This window comes from Coenobita brevimanus, chromosome 26 (genome assembly GCF_032717465.1).
Source record: "Coenobita brevimanus isolate Jiangsu-jjx chromosome 26, ASM3271746v2, whole genome shotgun sequence".
NCBI classification, from domain to species: domain Eukaryota; kingdom Metazoa; phylum Arthropoda; class Malacostraca; order Decapoda; family Coenobitidae; genus Coenobita; species Coenobita brevimanus.
In genome coordinates, this window is record NC_136979.1 from 32,800,900 (window position 1) to 32,818,191 (window position 17,292).

The window sequence follows — 17,292 nt, forward strand, 5'->3', positions numbered from 1 at the left end:
CTATATATTAGCAGGTCTCACAAGGCTAAAGTTGGTAGTATTGCACTCACCCAAGCCAGGTGGCAGGAGGCCACCACTATCAGTTCACTGTCGTCTTTCAAGGTGAAGGTATGTCTGATTAGCTCCTGCTAACTTCCGCCGATTTTCAGCCCCATGCAAAGGGCCCTGTGACCTTTACCCCCTACTAAACCTCATGTGGAAAGAGGTAAAGGGCTGACACTTGATAAAAGAGTGACTATGATCTTTCTATTGAGTAAAACAGTGCAAGTGGAATTGTAAATAATGTGTAAACAGCAAGTGAAAGCAATGAATGTAAATATAAGTGAAGAGTGGAAAATAGTTTTATAAGTTACTTCAAGTGACATTGCATAACACAGTGTAAATAATATAGAAATGTAAATAACGTAAATAAAATAGAGAACGTAAATAGAAATGTAAATGAGTAGTATTATAAGAATACGAGTATATACCCTAGGAGTAATGAAGGTGAAAGTGACATTCACTCTCAATGCTAGTACAGTATACAGGACGAGAAAGTGAATGCTACGTATTTTACTGAAAGAAATTGAATGCCTACAGTGACAATAAACTACTATTACTGAAGGAAACTTATGGATAAAGACTGTCGATATATATAAGTGTTATATAGTAATAGAAATATAAACTGTGAGTGTTTTTATGAATAATCAATGACAGAACACCAGCAGCGAACTAGCGCAAGTGGGAAGGTCATACGCCCTCGTAATTTTCATTGCTTACACAGTGTTTTTTTTTGAGTATGGATTCCAAACTATTTGAGAATCATAGAATAGTGTTTCTAGTGATAATATCAGACTGTGGTAATCATATTATGGGGTGTCGGGAAGTGTAAAGTGGAAACTTTGTTACCCAACTTCAGAGGTCTCCACAAGTCCTATGATACTCGACAAAGGCTCAACAAACACCCCAGGAGAAAGCTGAAGGTATGTGCCATAAGCATATATGATTTTAATATTCTAGGACTAATAACTGATTTTTGGCAAATATTTTTAGAGAGTCTATCGAAGTGCGAATATGCCTGGGGGAGCCGCAAGATAAAGCAAAACAAGCCCGCGGTTAAAGGGTTAATAAGTGTACATACTCAGAATAAAAGAATTAAGCTGAGGTACAGTGGAAAATCCTAAATCCCACAATTCAAAATAGCTAATCATGCAAAAACTTTCAATATCAGAACATTGTGAAAATTGTACAAAATTTGTGGATGCAGCCTTAAACTGTCACGTCCCGACCGATTTTCCACCACTGACTCCCCCCTAATCCCGACCAATTTTGGATTTTTTTTTTTTTTTTTTTTTTTTTTTTTTTTTTTTGTGAGAAACATCGAAAATTCATAGAGAAATCGCTCACCTGAGGTTTAAAATACTCGATACAGGTAACAGTACTCGTTACCTTACTGGGTTTTCTATCAGGCTGGCTTCAAAGAAAATGAGTTCTATTGGAGGGTAACTATTCCACATCACTCATAAATGGTATTTATTTATTTATTTGGTATGAATTTATGTAGTACGAGAGTATGTTGGTTTTCACACAGTAATATAGGCAATATGAGCATTGTTTCACTCACTAACACACCAACATACCTGACCTTTTCTGGCGACATTACCTGATCATCATTTCTGACTGTTTCTTCCTCTAATGCTACGTAAACTTTGTCCTCCACATTGTCATTGATTGGGAATTCACTCTGGGCCTGAATGTCTTTATTGGACAGGTTACTGATAACAGGTGAATTGCCGAGACAGTGGCGGCGTGCACGGTGGGGGGGGGGTCATATGGGGTAAGGTATTGTCCCTGCCTGGCATCTTGTAGAGGAAGGTGTCCCGTATGTACGTACCAAAAATCACACATGAAAATTGAAAATTGTGGAAATTATGAACCTTGCAATTTCACAACATACTGCTACGTCAATGGGACTAGCTTTGACAAAACGTTGCGATGTGCCCATACGTTGACGGGACGCCTCGGGTTAAAAGTGACATTTTTCTGATGCCCTGTGTAATATGCACCACCATTACCTCAAGTTTGCACGTCTAGCCAGGCGGATACCAGTCGTAGTCAAGCATGGCAATTACTAACTCAATCATATTCAAGCATAGCACTTATTCTTAGCCAATCATAGCACGTCCCTCCCATGCCAGGCATAAAGGAAGTGCATGCTTGACGCCCTGGCACTCAGCTCAGTGCATTGTCTCCTCTTTGATGTTAACATGTGGTTCCTGTGTGGTTTATGAGAGGATTTTTATTCCCCCCTATGCTTCCTCTGCCAGCCCAGTGTTACCATGGCAGATCATAACCCTCCTGAGCCTACTACGTCTTTGAGGAAGGGGAAGAAGAAGCTCGTATTAACTTAATCTAAAAGTTAGATGTAATAAGGAGGATTGACAGCAGTGAGAAAGCCAAATTTGCCCTTCAATATGGATTCACCAAATTGACAACTTTTATGATGACACGGAGGCAGCTGAGGTCCACATTGAGACCGCTTCCATTGTCTCCACACTGGACTTGAGGGGTTCCTGAGGGAGATTGATGAGGAGGAAACAGCACAGAGGTCACACTCACCTCATGCTGAGAGCCTGTAGTCCGCCTCAAGCCTTGGAACCCTTCCCTCCTCCCCTGTCCATTTAAGTAATGTCATTAGTCAGAGTCAGGTAAGATGCTTAGAATTTTATTCATTCATTTTAAATATGCTTTACCAATTTATTTTCTTGGTTGTTAGTGCTAGCTGGTGACCAGTTTGATGAAGGTTTGGGGGCATGTGGGACAACTTTTCTGAGATGACACACCCATAAGTAATTTTCTCCATGAGATTAGTTATTTCTTAATCGTGGAATTCTCATATCGTGGTGTGTGCTCATTACCATAAAGCCGCAGTTTAGGAGATTCCACTATAATTTAAAGAGACCTAACATCATGTTTTTTTTTGGTGATTCCAAATTCAGCTTTCACATTTATTTTGAGCTTCCAATATTACATGTGGTGATGCCATGTTCACATTTTTTTCAATATCTTATGTCAACAGGAGTGTCAGACATACGCAGGACACAAGGATTGTGTGCGAGGCCTCGCAGTGCTGAGTGCTGACAGATTTTTGTCCTGTTCCAATGATGCCACAGTCATCCTCTGGGCTACTGTGGGTCAGGCTCTGTCCACTTACTACAGCCACACCAACTTCATATATGGGTACATATCAGTATTTTTTATTATTGTTATTATTCTTATTATTATTATTATTTTTTTTTTTTTTTTTTTTTTTTTTTTTTTTTTCTGAAAAAGTCATGATTAACTGCACTCATCTTTCAAGTTATAGGTAAGTTTGTGTTGTTGAACTGACTTCTTTTTTTAGTTGAAAATATTTGAGATTAATTTGATGATGGAGTGGATACAAATGTAATGATATTTCCTTGTGTCATGCATTTTCCTACCACAGAAGTTAGTAGGACACTCGAGACAGTGTAGTCATTGTGTTTATAATTAGTTTTCCTCCATCTTTCGCGAAACTCTGCTTTGCTGGCAGCATGTGAGGTGGTGTGTAGGGTGAAGAGAAGACAAAAGGGGGTGCAAGGAACAGCATGGTGGAATGAAGAGGTGAGACAGGCTGGGGTACAAAAGAAGAAAGCATATAGTGAGTGGATGAGAAATAGGGGTGTGAAAGAAGTTGAGAGACAGAAGAGAGAGTTATGTGTAGAGAGGAAGAGAGAGGTGAAAAGAGTAGTAAGAGAGAGTAAGTAGAGAGTGGATGAGGAATTTGGAAGGAATATGAGTGTAAAGTGGAGGGAATGTAAGAAAATGTTCTAGAAAGAGTTAAAGAGAGTTAGACAGGGTGTTAAAGAAGTTAGTCGGGGAGTGAAAGATGAAAATGGTAGATTACTAGTGGAGAAGGGAGAAAAAATGAGCAGATGGAGAGAACACTTTAAGGAATTGTTGAACGTAGAGAATGGAAGTAATGCAAGCATAAGTGGCTGGAGAATGGCCGGGAGAAGGAGGGATGTGAGAAGAGGGGAAGAAATCAATAGGATGGAAGTTGTGGAAGCAGTGAAGAAAGTTAAAATGGGAAAAGCCCCAGGAGTTGATGGAGTGTGTGGTGAAATGCTGAAGCATGGGGAAGAGATAGTAGTAGAATGGATATGGAAGATGTGCAGATTGGCCTGGGAGGAAGGTAGAGTCCCGGAGGATTGGAAGTCAGGTATAATTATTCCCCTGTACAAAGGAAAAGGGGAAAAAGAAGAGTGTGGTAATCACAGGGGCATTTGTCTTCTTAGTGTAATAGGAAAAGTGTATGGTAGGATACTTATTGACAAAGTTAGGGAAATAACAGGGGAATTAGTTGGAGAAGAACAGGGAGGTTTTAGGAAGGGAAGAGGTTGTGTAGATCAGAGATTCATTGTTACATCTTTAGTGGAAAAGTTTCTAGAGAAGGGAAAGAAGTTGTATGTGGCCTTCGTGGATTTGGAGAAAGCGTATGACAGGGTGGATAGACTAGGATTGTGGAAAGTATTAAGAATATATGGAGTATATAAATGGGAAGTTGTTGAATGCTGTGAAGAGTATGTATGAGGGTGCTAAGGCTTCAGTGCATGTGGATAGTGAACTGAGTGAATTTTTCTGTTTGACGGTTGGATTGAAGCAAGGATGTGTCATATCTCAATGGTTGTTCAATCTGTATATGGATGGGGTTATAAAAGTGACACAAGGTTGGGGAGTGGATGTTGGAGTGGCCCTAATGAGAGAGGGCAGTGTTTGGAAACTCCCTGTACAGTTGTTTGCAGATGATATTGTGTTAAGTGAAGATGAAGAGGAACTGCAAGGCTTGGTGAATGAGTTTGGGAGTGTGTGTAAGAAACAGAATCTAAAGGTGAATGTAGTGAAGAGTAAAGTTATGGTCTTCGAGAGAAATGAAGTCAGTGAATATACAGTGAGGTTGGATGAGGAGGAAATGAATATGTGAGTGCGTTTAACCCTTTAACTGCGGGTGTCATCCCAGAATGACATTGCAAAAACTGGACCAAACCGCGGGTGTCATTCTCGAATGTTTGTGAATATTTTGAATACCGCGCGTTTTTTATGTGCGCCAACTGTTTCGAGGGAGAGTGGCTATTAAGTTCTTTCACTCCAGCCGACCCCCACCTCCCTCCTCCCACCCCCCGAGCCCCCACCTCCCACCCCCCGGGCCCCCCACCCCACCCCTGACCAAACACGCATCAGTATCTGTCCAGCTGTGTGAGTGACAGCACCGCTGATGTGGCAGTGAAGTGCGGGCAATTACAGTGCCTTTTACCTGCCTCAGTGAACACAGAGTGGGTGTTTATCGTATGTGCAGTGTTCATATATGTTTATAGTATTATTATCAGAATGAGGTTGACATTTGGTAATGGTGTGTGAGCGAAAAATAGTGATTACAAGACCGCTGATGTGGCAGTGAAGTGCGGGCAATTACAGTGCCTTTTACCTGCCTGAGTGAACACAGAGTGGGTGTTTATCGTATGTTCAGTGTTCATATTTGTTTATAGTATTATTATCAGAATGAGGTTGGCATTTGGTAATGGTGTGTGAGCAAAAAATTGTGGTTATAAGACCGCTGATGTGGCAGTGAAGTGCGGGCAATTACAGTGCCTTAACTGCCTGAGTGAACACAGAGTGGGTGTTTATCGTATGTTCAGTGTTCATATATGTATATAGTATTATTATCAGAATGAGGTTGGCATTTGGTAATGGTGTGTGAGCGAAAAATAGTGATTACAAGACCGCTGATGTGGCAGTGAAGTGCGGGCAATTACAGTGCCTTTTACCTGCCTCAGTGAACACAGAGTGGGTGTTTATCGTATGTGTAGTGTTCATATATGTTTATAGTATTATTATCAGAATGAGGTTGGCATTTGGTAATGGTGTGTGAGCGAAAAATAGTGATTTTAGATCGCTCACTTCTAATGGCACTGCCCATCCAGTGATAGTCAACGAAATCATGAAACCTACATCATTGCAAAGCTGAAGGTTAGTACTTTCTAATGGTACCTTATTTTTCGCTCTAGATTTATTCTGTGCAGAGTTATAAAGGTTTAAAGTTCGTTTACATTTTGGCTGGAACCTCCGCGGGAGAGGCCAGTCGGGGCAAAACAATGCCCACGGTTAAAGGGTTAAGTACTTGGGTAATGTGATGAGTAAGGATGGAAGTTTAGAGAGTGAAGTACTTGAAAGGGTACAGCAAGGAAGAAAGGTTGCTGGTTCCTTGAAGCAGTGATAAGAACAGGAAAGTGAGCATGGAAGTGAAAAAGTTACTGCATGATAGTATTGTGATACCAACTCAATGCATGGAAGTGAAGTTTGGACCTTGTTGGAGGGACACAAGTCCAGAGTGAGAGCAGTGGATGAGTTATTTGATAGGGGCATGTGGAGTCACATATAGAGACAGACTCACAAATGAGGAAGTGAATGAGTATTGTGGTGTGGATGTGGATGTGATAGGAAGCGTTATGAGAAATATGTTGAGGTGGTTTGGCCATTTGGAGAGGATGGAGAGTGTGTGTGAGTGAGATGGAGGGGGGGGGGAGGGAGGGGGAGGCCAAAGATGAGATGGAGTGGAGAAGTATATGAGAGAGGGGTGTGTGATCTGGAGCAGGGCAGTGAAATGGCAGGGGACAGGGCAACATGGAGGCAATTTGTTTGTGGCCACCTCTTACGGGATTAAGGCATCTGGCAGTAGATAGATAGATAGATTTTTGGTGGGTGAGTAAATTATCACAGAATGCACTGTTTAAGGTGTATTTTGCAATAATCTTTCTATTTTTAAACTCATCTGAAAATACATTTTAAGCAAGTATATGTGGTCTGTTCTGAAAGTATCTGACCCTAGGTTCCAAAAAAAAAAGTCCTAACCTGTTGAGTTAGGACACTAATCCCCATGAAAGTAGGCCTCTCCTGACTTGGCACCCATAGCCCAGCATTCTTTCCACTTCCTGGAGCATTTTTCAAATTTGGTTTTCGGTATCTCCTGCAGATACTTTGTCACATTCGCCATGATGTCTTGCCTTGGATGAACATTCCTGAAGACATGCTGGAGTGTGCAAATCGTGATCCAGACTATCTGAAGATTGTTGTCACTGGAGTTGAGGCTTGGGTGTATGGGTATGACTCAGAAACCAAAGCACAGTCATCCCATTGGACACATGCAGGGTTGCAAGCCCAAAAAAAGCACAACAGGTCTGCAGCACGTTGAAATGCACTTGCATGTGGGCAGTTTTTTCAACTACCTTGGTGTTGTGCATCACAAATATGCACCAGCAGGTCAGACTGTTAACCCGTTGAGAGCGACAGGCCTCATTTGGGACTTGTCAGAGTCGAAAGTGATAGGCCTAAGATGAATGCAACTTTCAGAGACGTACCAAAACCTCGCCACAAGGCGTAGGTGGTTGAAATTTGTATGGGAAATAGGGGCAGGTGGCAATTCTCGATATCACCCATGCACCGCCCATATACGCTCAGAATACACGCGCACACGCGGACACCATGGAGTGCTTACTAATTTTCCTCCCTTGACGCAACCAACCCCGCACTGGGGGATCACCGGTGCTAGGAGATCTACACACACACACGAGAGAGAGAGAGAGAGAGAGAAACGGGATCTGCGCACACACACACACACACACACACACGAGAGAGAGAGAAAAACGGGATCTGCGCACACACACACACACACACACACACACACACACACACACACACGAGAGAGAGAGGGAGAGAGAGAGAAAGAGAGAGAGACAGAGACAGAGATAAAGGGCATATTTCTGAAAGAGAGAGAGAGAGACAGACAGGCAGACAGACAGAGAATAAATACGGGAATGGCAAAGGAGCGTCCTTTTGAGTGAGGAGATAAGGCATAAACTTCGTCCCTCTTCTCTCTGTTTTTCTCCATTCCCTCCCTCCTCTCTCTCTTATTCTCCATTCCGTCCCTTCTCTCTCGGAGAGAGAGAGAGATAAAGAGCATTTTTCTGAGAGAGAAAGAGAGAGAATAAATACGGGAATGGCAAAGGAGCATCCCTTTGAGTGAGGAGATAAGGCATAAACTTTATCCCTCTTCTCTCTCTTATTCTCCATTCCCTCCCTCCTCTCTCTCTTATTCTCCATTCCGTTCCTTCTCTCTCAGAGAGAGAGAGAGATAAAGGGCATTTTTCTGAGAGAGAGAGTTGATGATACAGTAATCACATGATTTTTGCCAATGCTTTGGTAAATATAGGCATTTTTTCCCGGACAATGACCTACCTCAATCACCGCGGGTGGTGGACAGGTTGCTTTCGCAACTAGCTGTTCATCTTCTAGTCACTTTATCTCACCACCATGTGACTTTATGTGGTCATATGTATATATATACATTATACATATATATATATATATATATATATATATGTATACAGTGTATGTACTGTATTGCCGGATGCACGTGAACATGTCCAAGACGATGATGTGTGTTTCATTCAATTCTGTAAGACTTGAAATTTCAGCCAAATTGTCGCTTGGTGCCCGGTACCTATGAAAGCATGGTCACTCTCCTTGGGTTAGTAAACATTACTGCCTCAACATTTTCCGTCATCTTTGTGACGCAGTTTGGTGGAAGAGACTAGACCTTTGGAAAGCAGCAAGTTTGAAGCTGCACCATGACAATGCCCCCACTCATTCTTTTCAGTCAGTTCAGGAATTTTTGGTGAAGCACACCATATAACCAACCTACTCTACATTTGAGGCAATTAGAGGGAAAACCAGTTAAGCGCCAAAAAAAGGAAACAGAAAAAAACGCTGTTAAAGTTTGTGTACTTTAAATATGACGTAACTTTTCAACCAATGAAGATATTCTGCTCTTGTTTTTTTTTCCATGTAGCCTAATTCATCTACTTTTCCGTAATGATACTCAGACGCTGATAATTAATGGTATTTTAAATGAATAAATTCAGTAACATCTTTCTCCTCTTGTTAGACAACAATCAACGACAAAGTAGCAGTACTTTTACCCATAATATGTGTTATTGTAGGTCAGCTATAAGATATTGAGACTGAAAATATGTCAGTAGGTAAGTAAGGACATATGCCTTTATAGTGGTGTCAAAAAAAAAAAGCTTGGTGGTATGCGTCGAGCCATGCGGTTGGCACGTCTTGCAGCCACCTCCTGCTGTGTGGCGCTTGCCTGGTTTTCCCTCTCACTCTTAGCCTCACATACATGAGGCTTACAATAAGTGCGTGTTTTGACATGAATACAGTACTATGGTAAAATCGCCTTAACTCAAGTAGGAAAACTGGACATGATGTTGGATTCCAAGGATGCAGTACTTGGGAGAAGAAAATACTAACCCAAAATGGACCTAATGGTAATGTCATGGAGTAGTTGGCTATCAATAGCAGTACGGTCGTTCAAAGCCCTTTAAAAATCGTAATTTTCAACCATCTTAGGGACATCTTTTTCGCTTAAACCCTTGTTGTAGTGGTAGAAGAGGATTTGGGAAATAAAGTGGTATATGTAACTCGTTTCTGGCCGGGGTGGCGCTTACCTGGTTTTCCCTCCAAGCGCCTCATTTGTGCCCTGTGTGTCAACAAGTGGGTTGGCAAAAGGCCACCCTGTGTGAAAGTATGGCATCTGGTTGTAGTTAGATAGATAGATAGATAGCATCCGACAAATAGCATCTCAATACATAGGTACGGAGTCCCTGTGGCGGGGGACCATCAAAGCCCCCACCATCTGCCTCTTTCACTGTGACGACTAAGAGAGATGCCTAGAACCACTGTCTGACTGACTTCTTCATTTCTGCAGTATTCACAGTCTTTCCTCTAGCATTCTCTCAGTTGCTCACCAACTTTCCCCCTCTAAACCTCACCTTCTCTTCCTAACTGAGACTCAACTGGCTGAGACGACTGATAGCAAACCCTTCTCTGTATCCTCCTGCTATTTCTATACTCGTTTCAAAGCCAGAGGTGACTGTTGGGTATATGTATGCAACAACATCTTGCTCTTATGTTCCTGGACTTGAATCTTCTGAATTCTACTCTCTTTCCATGGCTATCATGTTATTCTCTGACTAAATAAATCAGTGCTGTTTACATATCCCCTAATTCTACTGACTATGGAAAATTCTTCAACTGTTTTACTTCTAAGATGGAACACATCTTGTCAATTTCTCCTTTCTTTGAATCTGTATTCTAGGAGATTTCAATGTTCACCACCACCTTTGGCTTTCCTCTCATTTCATTGATGCATCTGGTGAACAGGCCTATATCTTTTCTATCCTTAATGACCTACAGCAGCTTGTACAGCACCCTACCCATATCCCTGACCACCTTGGAGGGAGCTCCATCATACTTGACCTCTTCCTTACAACAAATCCTTCTGCTTACGCTGTTAATCTTGTCTGTCTGTTGGGCTCCTCCAATCACAATCTTATCACCTTAACCTGTCCTGTCGGTCCAGTAAGGCCTGTAGGTAGCGGCGGCTGTGACAATTTGGAGCTGCTGATTGGGAGGCCCTCAGGCAGTACTTCTTTGATTTTCCCTGGAATGATTATTGCTTCCATGGCTGAGAGCCATCTGAGTGTGCCTTGCTCATTACAGAGGTTATTCTCTCAGGCATGGAAGCATATTTTCCTCTCTCATATCCCATGAGTAATGCAAAAAAAACTTGGTTTAATCATGCATGTTCTAATGCTGTCCACAGCAAGGAGACGGCATACAAAATGTACTGGAGCCAACCCACACATGAATCTCATCTCTTTTATGTTTATGCCTGAAATCATGCTAAGTCTTTTCTTCGCTCTGATAAAAACAATTTCATTCATCCTAACTGCTCTGAACTCTCTAACTCAGATTCTTCCTACTCCTGGCACCTTGCCAAAAATCTTTAACAGCTTCATTGTCCTTCCTTCCTCTTTTCTACTCTGATGGCTCTGTAGCTATTTCTTATACTGATAAAGCAGAACTCTATGCACAGACTTTCATCTCCAGTTCTCCCGTAGTCATTCCAGTGATGTTCCGCCATCACTTCCCCCCTCAGACTTCTTCATGGCTGACATTGAAATTTCTTCAGTTGATGTATTTTCTGCCATCACTAACATTGCAGATGGGCCTGATGGGGGCTGTCCTGTTATCCTCAAGAACTGTGCTTTAGTGCTTACTATCAGCCTAGGTAAACTCTTTCATCTTTGTCAACTTGTACCTTTCCTTCTTGCTGGAAGTTTGCATTCATTCAGCCAATCCCAATGAATAGTGAGCATTACTGTCCCTCAAACTATCGCCCAATAGCTTAAACATCCTGTGTTTCAAAAGTTTTCGAGTCTTCGTAACAAAGTAATTTGAAAGCATCTTTCCTATCGCAACATTCTTTCTGATCGTCAGCATGGGTTCCGCCAGGGACGCTCCACTGGCGATATTCTGACCTACTTTTCAGACTCCGGGTCATGCTCCTTTCAGGACTTTGATGAAAGCTTTGCTATTGCAATTGACATCTCAAAGGCTTTTGATTGAGGAGTCCATAAATCTTTAATTTCCAAACTGTCCCCTTATGGTTACTGTCCTTCTGTCTCTGCCTTCATCTCTAGCTTCCGTTCTGGTAATTCTATAGCAGCTGTTGTAGATGGCTGACATTCTTCTCCAAGAGCTATCAATAGTGGTGTTCCTCAGGGCTGTGTCCTATCATCAACTCTGTGTATTTTATTCATCAGTGGTCTAAGCATTACATCTAACCCTATCCACTCATACACACATGACTCCACCCTTCACCTTTCCATTTGCTTCCCGCAGCATCCCTCTCAGCAGTTACTTCAACAAACAAGGGATGAGTCAATGGCACATGTAATTCCTGACTTAACTCATCTCTCTGATTGGGGTAGAAGCAGTCTTGTTGTTTTTAATGCATCTAAAACTCAGCTCTTACATCTGTCAACCCAACACAGTCTTCCACAGGAGTATCCTCTTATTTTCAACAATATCCAACCTAATCCTGCATTATCTTTAACCCCTTCTTTACTGAATTTCCGTAATTTATACCCCTGTACTCAAAATAAAATTTCGGCAGCGGAACCGAATACGATCGTGAGTACTAGGATACTCATGATCACTATAGGGGCCTATTGGGCTTCCTTTTCCTCGGTTTGGGTGCTTTGTGATCCCACGTGTGATGACATATGGCAGCTTTGTCACTGATGCCGCTCTCCCCTGCCATGCCCCTGCCCTGGGACATAGTTTTATGAAAATGACTCAGATATGTTGTATAGGTCATTGTACTCTATATACAGTATTTTGAATTTGGTATATATAATACCCTATAATACATGATATAATATAGCCAGATAATGCTTCATGGTAAGGGGACTGTTGCTAGCTTAGCAACAGTGGTGGTACCGCAGGAAAGTGTGTGGGAGCACGCCGTAGTGTTTTTCAAGCAGCCACAAGTGTTAGTGCTTTTGGATTTACTTCCGTGCCATGGCATCTTACGGCAATGAATCTGACTTGCATAGTGACTTAGAAGTGTCTGACGATAACGAAACACAATCTGACATAACTGTGAACGACTCTGAAGAGGAGTACATCCCTGAGAATGACGGTGAAGTGAGCGATAGTAGTGGGGAAAGTGATACTGATTCTGGTATCAGTTTGGCCTTGAAGTGCATCACCCCACCCCCACCTACGTTTGACCTGCCTGCCTCCTACATCATTCTTCATGGATCTTCTTCATACTTACAAGGTAAATAATACAATCATTATTCTCCTCCCTATTCATTGATTTATATCTCTATCTACTATATTTATCTGTATATTGTATGTTTACTAAATCAGTTGGTTAGACATGTAATATTGTTATGTACATTATTTTAACATATCATAAACACATCTCGTGGTTAATATCTACTTACCAATACCAAAATAAATAATATAAAGCAAATAGAAACGATGTAATGATAAAATAAATACTACCCCACAAAAGAGCCATGCCTGGGGGAAATTCGGTTTGGCAGGGGGGGTATCTGAGCGGGGGAGGGAGGGGAATTTGGTAACGAAGAGGTTAACCCCTCACCCACAGGGATGGCTGGACAGCGCCATGCCCCTCCCGCGGGGATAGCAGGAAATCTAGACAGTACATGATAAATTAGCTACTTCCAGGTCAATGGAAGTATCACAGCCTTTTTCCTTTTTTTTTATATACTGTATGTACTGTATATGCATATACACGGTAAAACCTCGACATAACGGTCTTCAGTAGACTGGATTTCGCTTTTATCGGACTTGAGGAGCTACTGAACTAAATTCCTATATACAGTAAAACATTGATATAACGGACTTCAGTAGACTGTAATTCACTTTTATCGGACTCGAGGAGCTACCGGACTAAATTCCTATATATCGGAAAATGTCCAATGAAGCCAGAAGCAGTCTGGACTGCCTCACCACTTCAGCTATATTCACCACGATAAGTAAATAAAAGACAAGTTTGTCGGTGTATAGTACTGTATTATTATATGTATTATACCATTTGATTAACCCTTTAACCGAGGGCTTGTTTTGCTTTTTCTTGCGGCTCCTGCGGGCACATTCGTGCCCTGACAGACTCTGTAAAAATATTTGCCAAAAATCAGTTGTTAGTCCTAGAATATTAAAATCACATATGCTTATGGCACATACCTTCAGCTTTCTCCTGGGGTGTTTGTTGAGCCTTCGTCGAGTACCGTAGGACTTGTGGAGACCTCTGAAGTTGGGTAACAAAGTCTTCACTTTACACTTCTCTACAACCCATAATATGATTACCACAGCCTGAAGTTATCACTAGAATCACTATTCTATGATTCTCAAATAGTTTGGAATCCATACTCCAAAAATAAAACCCTGTGAAAGCAGTGAAAATTACATGAGCGTATGACCTTCCCACTTGCGCTAGTTCGCCGCTGGTGTTCTGTTATTTATTATTCATAAAAACACTCACAGTTTATATTTCTATTACTATATAACACTTATATATATCAACAGTCTTTATCCATAAGTTTCCTTCAGTAATAGTAGTTTATTGTCACTGTAGGCATTCAATTTGTTTCAGTAAAATACGTAGCATTCACTTTCTCGTCCTGTATACGAGCATTGAGAGTTAATGTCACTTTCACCTTAACTCTCATAACTCATAGTATTCATACATGCTAGAGTGAAACTTTCACTTTCATTACTCCTAGTGTATATACTCGTATTCTTGTAATACTACTCATTTACATTCTATTTACGTTCTCTATTTTATTTACATTATTTACATTTCTATTTTATTTACATTGTGTTATGCACTGTCACTTGAAGTAACTTATAAAACTATTTTCCACTGTTCACTTATATTTACATTCATTGCTTTCACTTGCTGTTTACACATTATTTACACATTATTTACAATTCCACTTACACTGTTTTACTCAATAGAAAGATCGTAGTCACTCTTTATCAATTGTCAGCCCTTTACCTCTTTCCACACGAGGTTTAGTAGGGGGTAAAGGTCACAGGGCCCTTTGCATGGGGCTAAAAAGCGGCGGAAGTTAGCAGGAGCGAATCAGACGTACTCTCACCTTGAAAGACGACAGTGAACTGATAGTGTTGGCCTCCTGCTGCCTGGCTAGGGTGAGTGCAATACTACCAACTTCAGCCTTGTGAGACCAGCTAATATATCAATGTAATGATTGGCAGGAAACCAAGACAATACTTAATAAATTAGGTAGTTCCAGGTGAATGTAAATATCACTTAGGCTTCTCCCTTCCCTCCTTATATGTATGTTTATTACGAAAATAGATTATACGGCATATTTCAAGGGGAAATAAACAGCGAAAATTAGCGAACGAGTGCGCGTGAGGTTGTCAGGTGATAATTAGCCAATTCCAGGTGTATGGCACTATCACTTACCTTATTTCTTTTTTGTATATATTATTTGGTATAAGAACAGGGCATAGGGTTTATTTCAATGGATGAAATCTGTGGAAAATTCCAGGGAAGATTTACTTATCGTAGAATACAGTGTGGTGGCCTGCAATAATTAGGTAGCTCCAGGTGAATGTAAATATCACTTAGGCTTCTCCCTTCCTTTCTTATATATATTTTTATTATGAAAATAGATTATATGGCAATATTTCCAAGGGAAATAAACAGCGAAAATTAGCGAACGAGTGCATGTGAGGTGTTGTCAGGTGATAATTAGCCAATTCTAGGTGTATGGCACTCTCACTTACCTTATTTCTTTCATGTATGTACTATTTGGTATAAGAATAGGGCATAGGGCTTATTTCAATGGATGAAGTCAGTGAAAAATTCCAGGGAAGATTTACTTAGGGTAGCACTGCCGGGCAGGCAAGTGGATAGGGTAATGGAGGGGAGGTAGGGAGGGGAGTCAAGAACGGGGTGAAATGGCTAAATTGTCAACAATGGATGGGAGTACAGATGAGATTAGGAGTGCTGACTAGTGTTGGACATTGGCAGTACTGATAGATGATACATCCACCACTTGAAAGCCCGGGTGAATTCAAAATAACACAGAATCACAAAAATGACGCCACGTTGAGTACACCGCTTCCTGTCCGATCAGCGAAGTTAAGCAACGTTGGGTCTGGTTAGTACAGTACTTGGATTGGTGACCGCCTGGGAACACCAGATGCTGTTGGCATAACGTTCTCCCTACGTGTCGAGTGGGGTTGGTGGAGGATTAGCGCCCCTCCCTGTAAAACAATTAACTCTGAGCCCTTGACCACCCCATTTGGGATACATGGCATCTGGCAATGAATGAATGAAAAAATGAACAAAAGTGACGCCCCGCGGTATGATCCCTTGCTCCCAACCGTCACGAAAGTGACGCCCTGTGGTTAAGGGGTTAATGTAGTGAAGTACAGTGCTGCAGTATTAGTGAAAACAGTTAAAAAAAATTGATGCAGTCCAGACTAATGTCTGATATATCGGAAAAAGTCTGGATTAGCAGGGGGAAGTCGGATGTCGCTTTTTTTTGAATGGCTTGGGCCCCAATTAGTCCATTATAATGAGGTCTTACTGTACTGTATCAGAAAAAGTCCAATAAAGCCAGAAGCAGTCCGGACTGCCTGACCACTTCAGCTATGTTCACTATATTGAGGTAGATAAAAGACTTTTTTTTCAGTGTACAGTACAGTATTGTTATATATATTATACCATTTGATTCATGTAGTGAAGTTATAACACAGTAGAGTACTGCAATGGTAGTCAGAACAGTTAAAAAACCGTTCATGTGATCTGGAATTTTGTCTGATATATCGGAAAAAGTCTGGATTAGCAGGGGGAAGTCCGGATGTCGCTTTTATCGGAATTTCACATTTTTCGGAATGGTTTGGGCCCCAATTAGTCCGTTATAGTGAGGTCATACTGTATATATATATATATATATATATATATATATATATACAGTATATTCATACACACACACACATTTATACAGTACTGTACTGGAGATATATATATATATATATATATATAGATAGATAGATATATATACAGTAGAACCTCTCTCATTCAGACTATATGGGGGGAAGGGTTGTCCGAATTAGCAGATTGTCCGGACCATCAGGGTAATCTCCAGTTCATACCAAACTCTATCTACATATGGTATGTTTGTTAATTATTAACATATGTGGCATATGTCAACCCTACGTAACTGCAAAAGATGAAAGGATACCAGTACTAAAATAACAAAACTAATCATGTACGATAGTTTTGTATTGCATAATTTACAGGTAAGGCCATGACAAGAAACTAGCCAACATTTTAAATTGTAGTAAGTGACTAAGGCCCGTGTAGGCAAAAAAAGATAATTAATTAATTAACTGTAATATTTGGAATAAAAATAAAACTTATGTAGGCAAAAAATACATTGTCATCTTTGGCATATTGATAACTCCCATATGGGCAAGAAGCTAATGTTTGATGTACAAGTAAAGGACATTTAGGTACAAAAAATAACCTACAGTAATCACTAAACACTGCAGAATATTCTGACCCATTTTTGTGTAAGCAAACTCCTCCTTTTAACACCTTTATTCATTACAGAATCTACACTTGCATTAAGGGGCATGGTAAGGAGGATTAACCTTTGAAATACAGCGTAAAAATATAAATGATTGGTGAACTAGTTGATGGAACGAATGCTAGCGTGTGTTTAAACAGGCGCCCATGTTGCGACCTAGCGTGATCTGAGACTAAACGAATGACGATCGCTTTCCGCATCGATACTGAAAATGACTTTA

General features: G+C 40.9%; 1 protein-coding gene across 1 annotated transcript in view; it reads left to right on the forward strand.

Annotated features, from left to right (window-relative positions):
- Window positions 1-17,292, forward strand: part of Plap (phospholipase A2 activator protein) — a 116,471-nt gene that overhangs the window by 61,580 nt on the left and 37,599 nt on the right. The window contains exon 4 of the mRNA XM_080268047.1: window positions 3,059-3,219. Coding sequence (XP_080124173.1) covers window positions 3,059-3,219 — 161 coding nt within the window. The remainder of the gene's footprint in view (window positions 1-3,058; window positions 3,220-17,292) is intronic.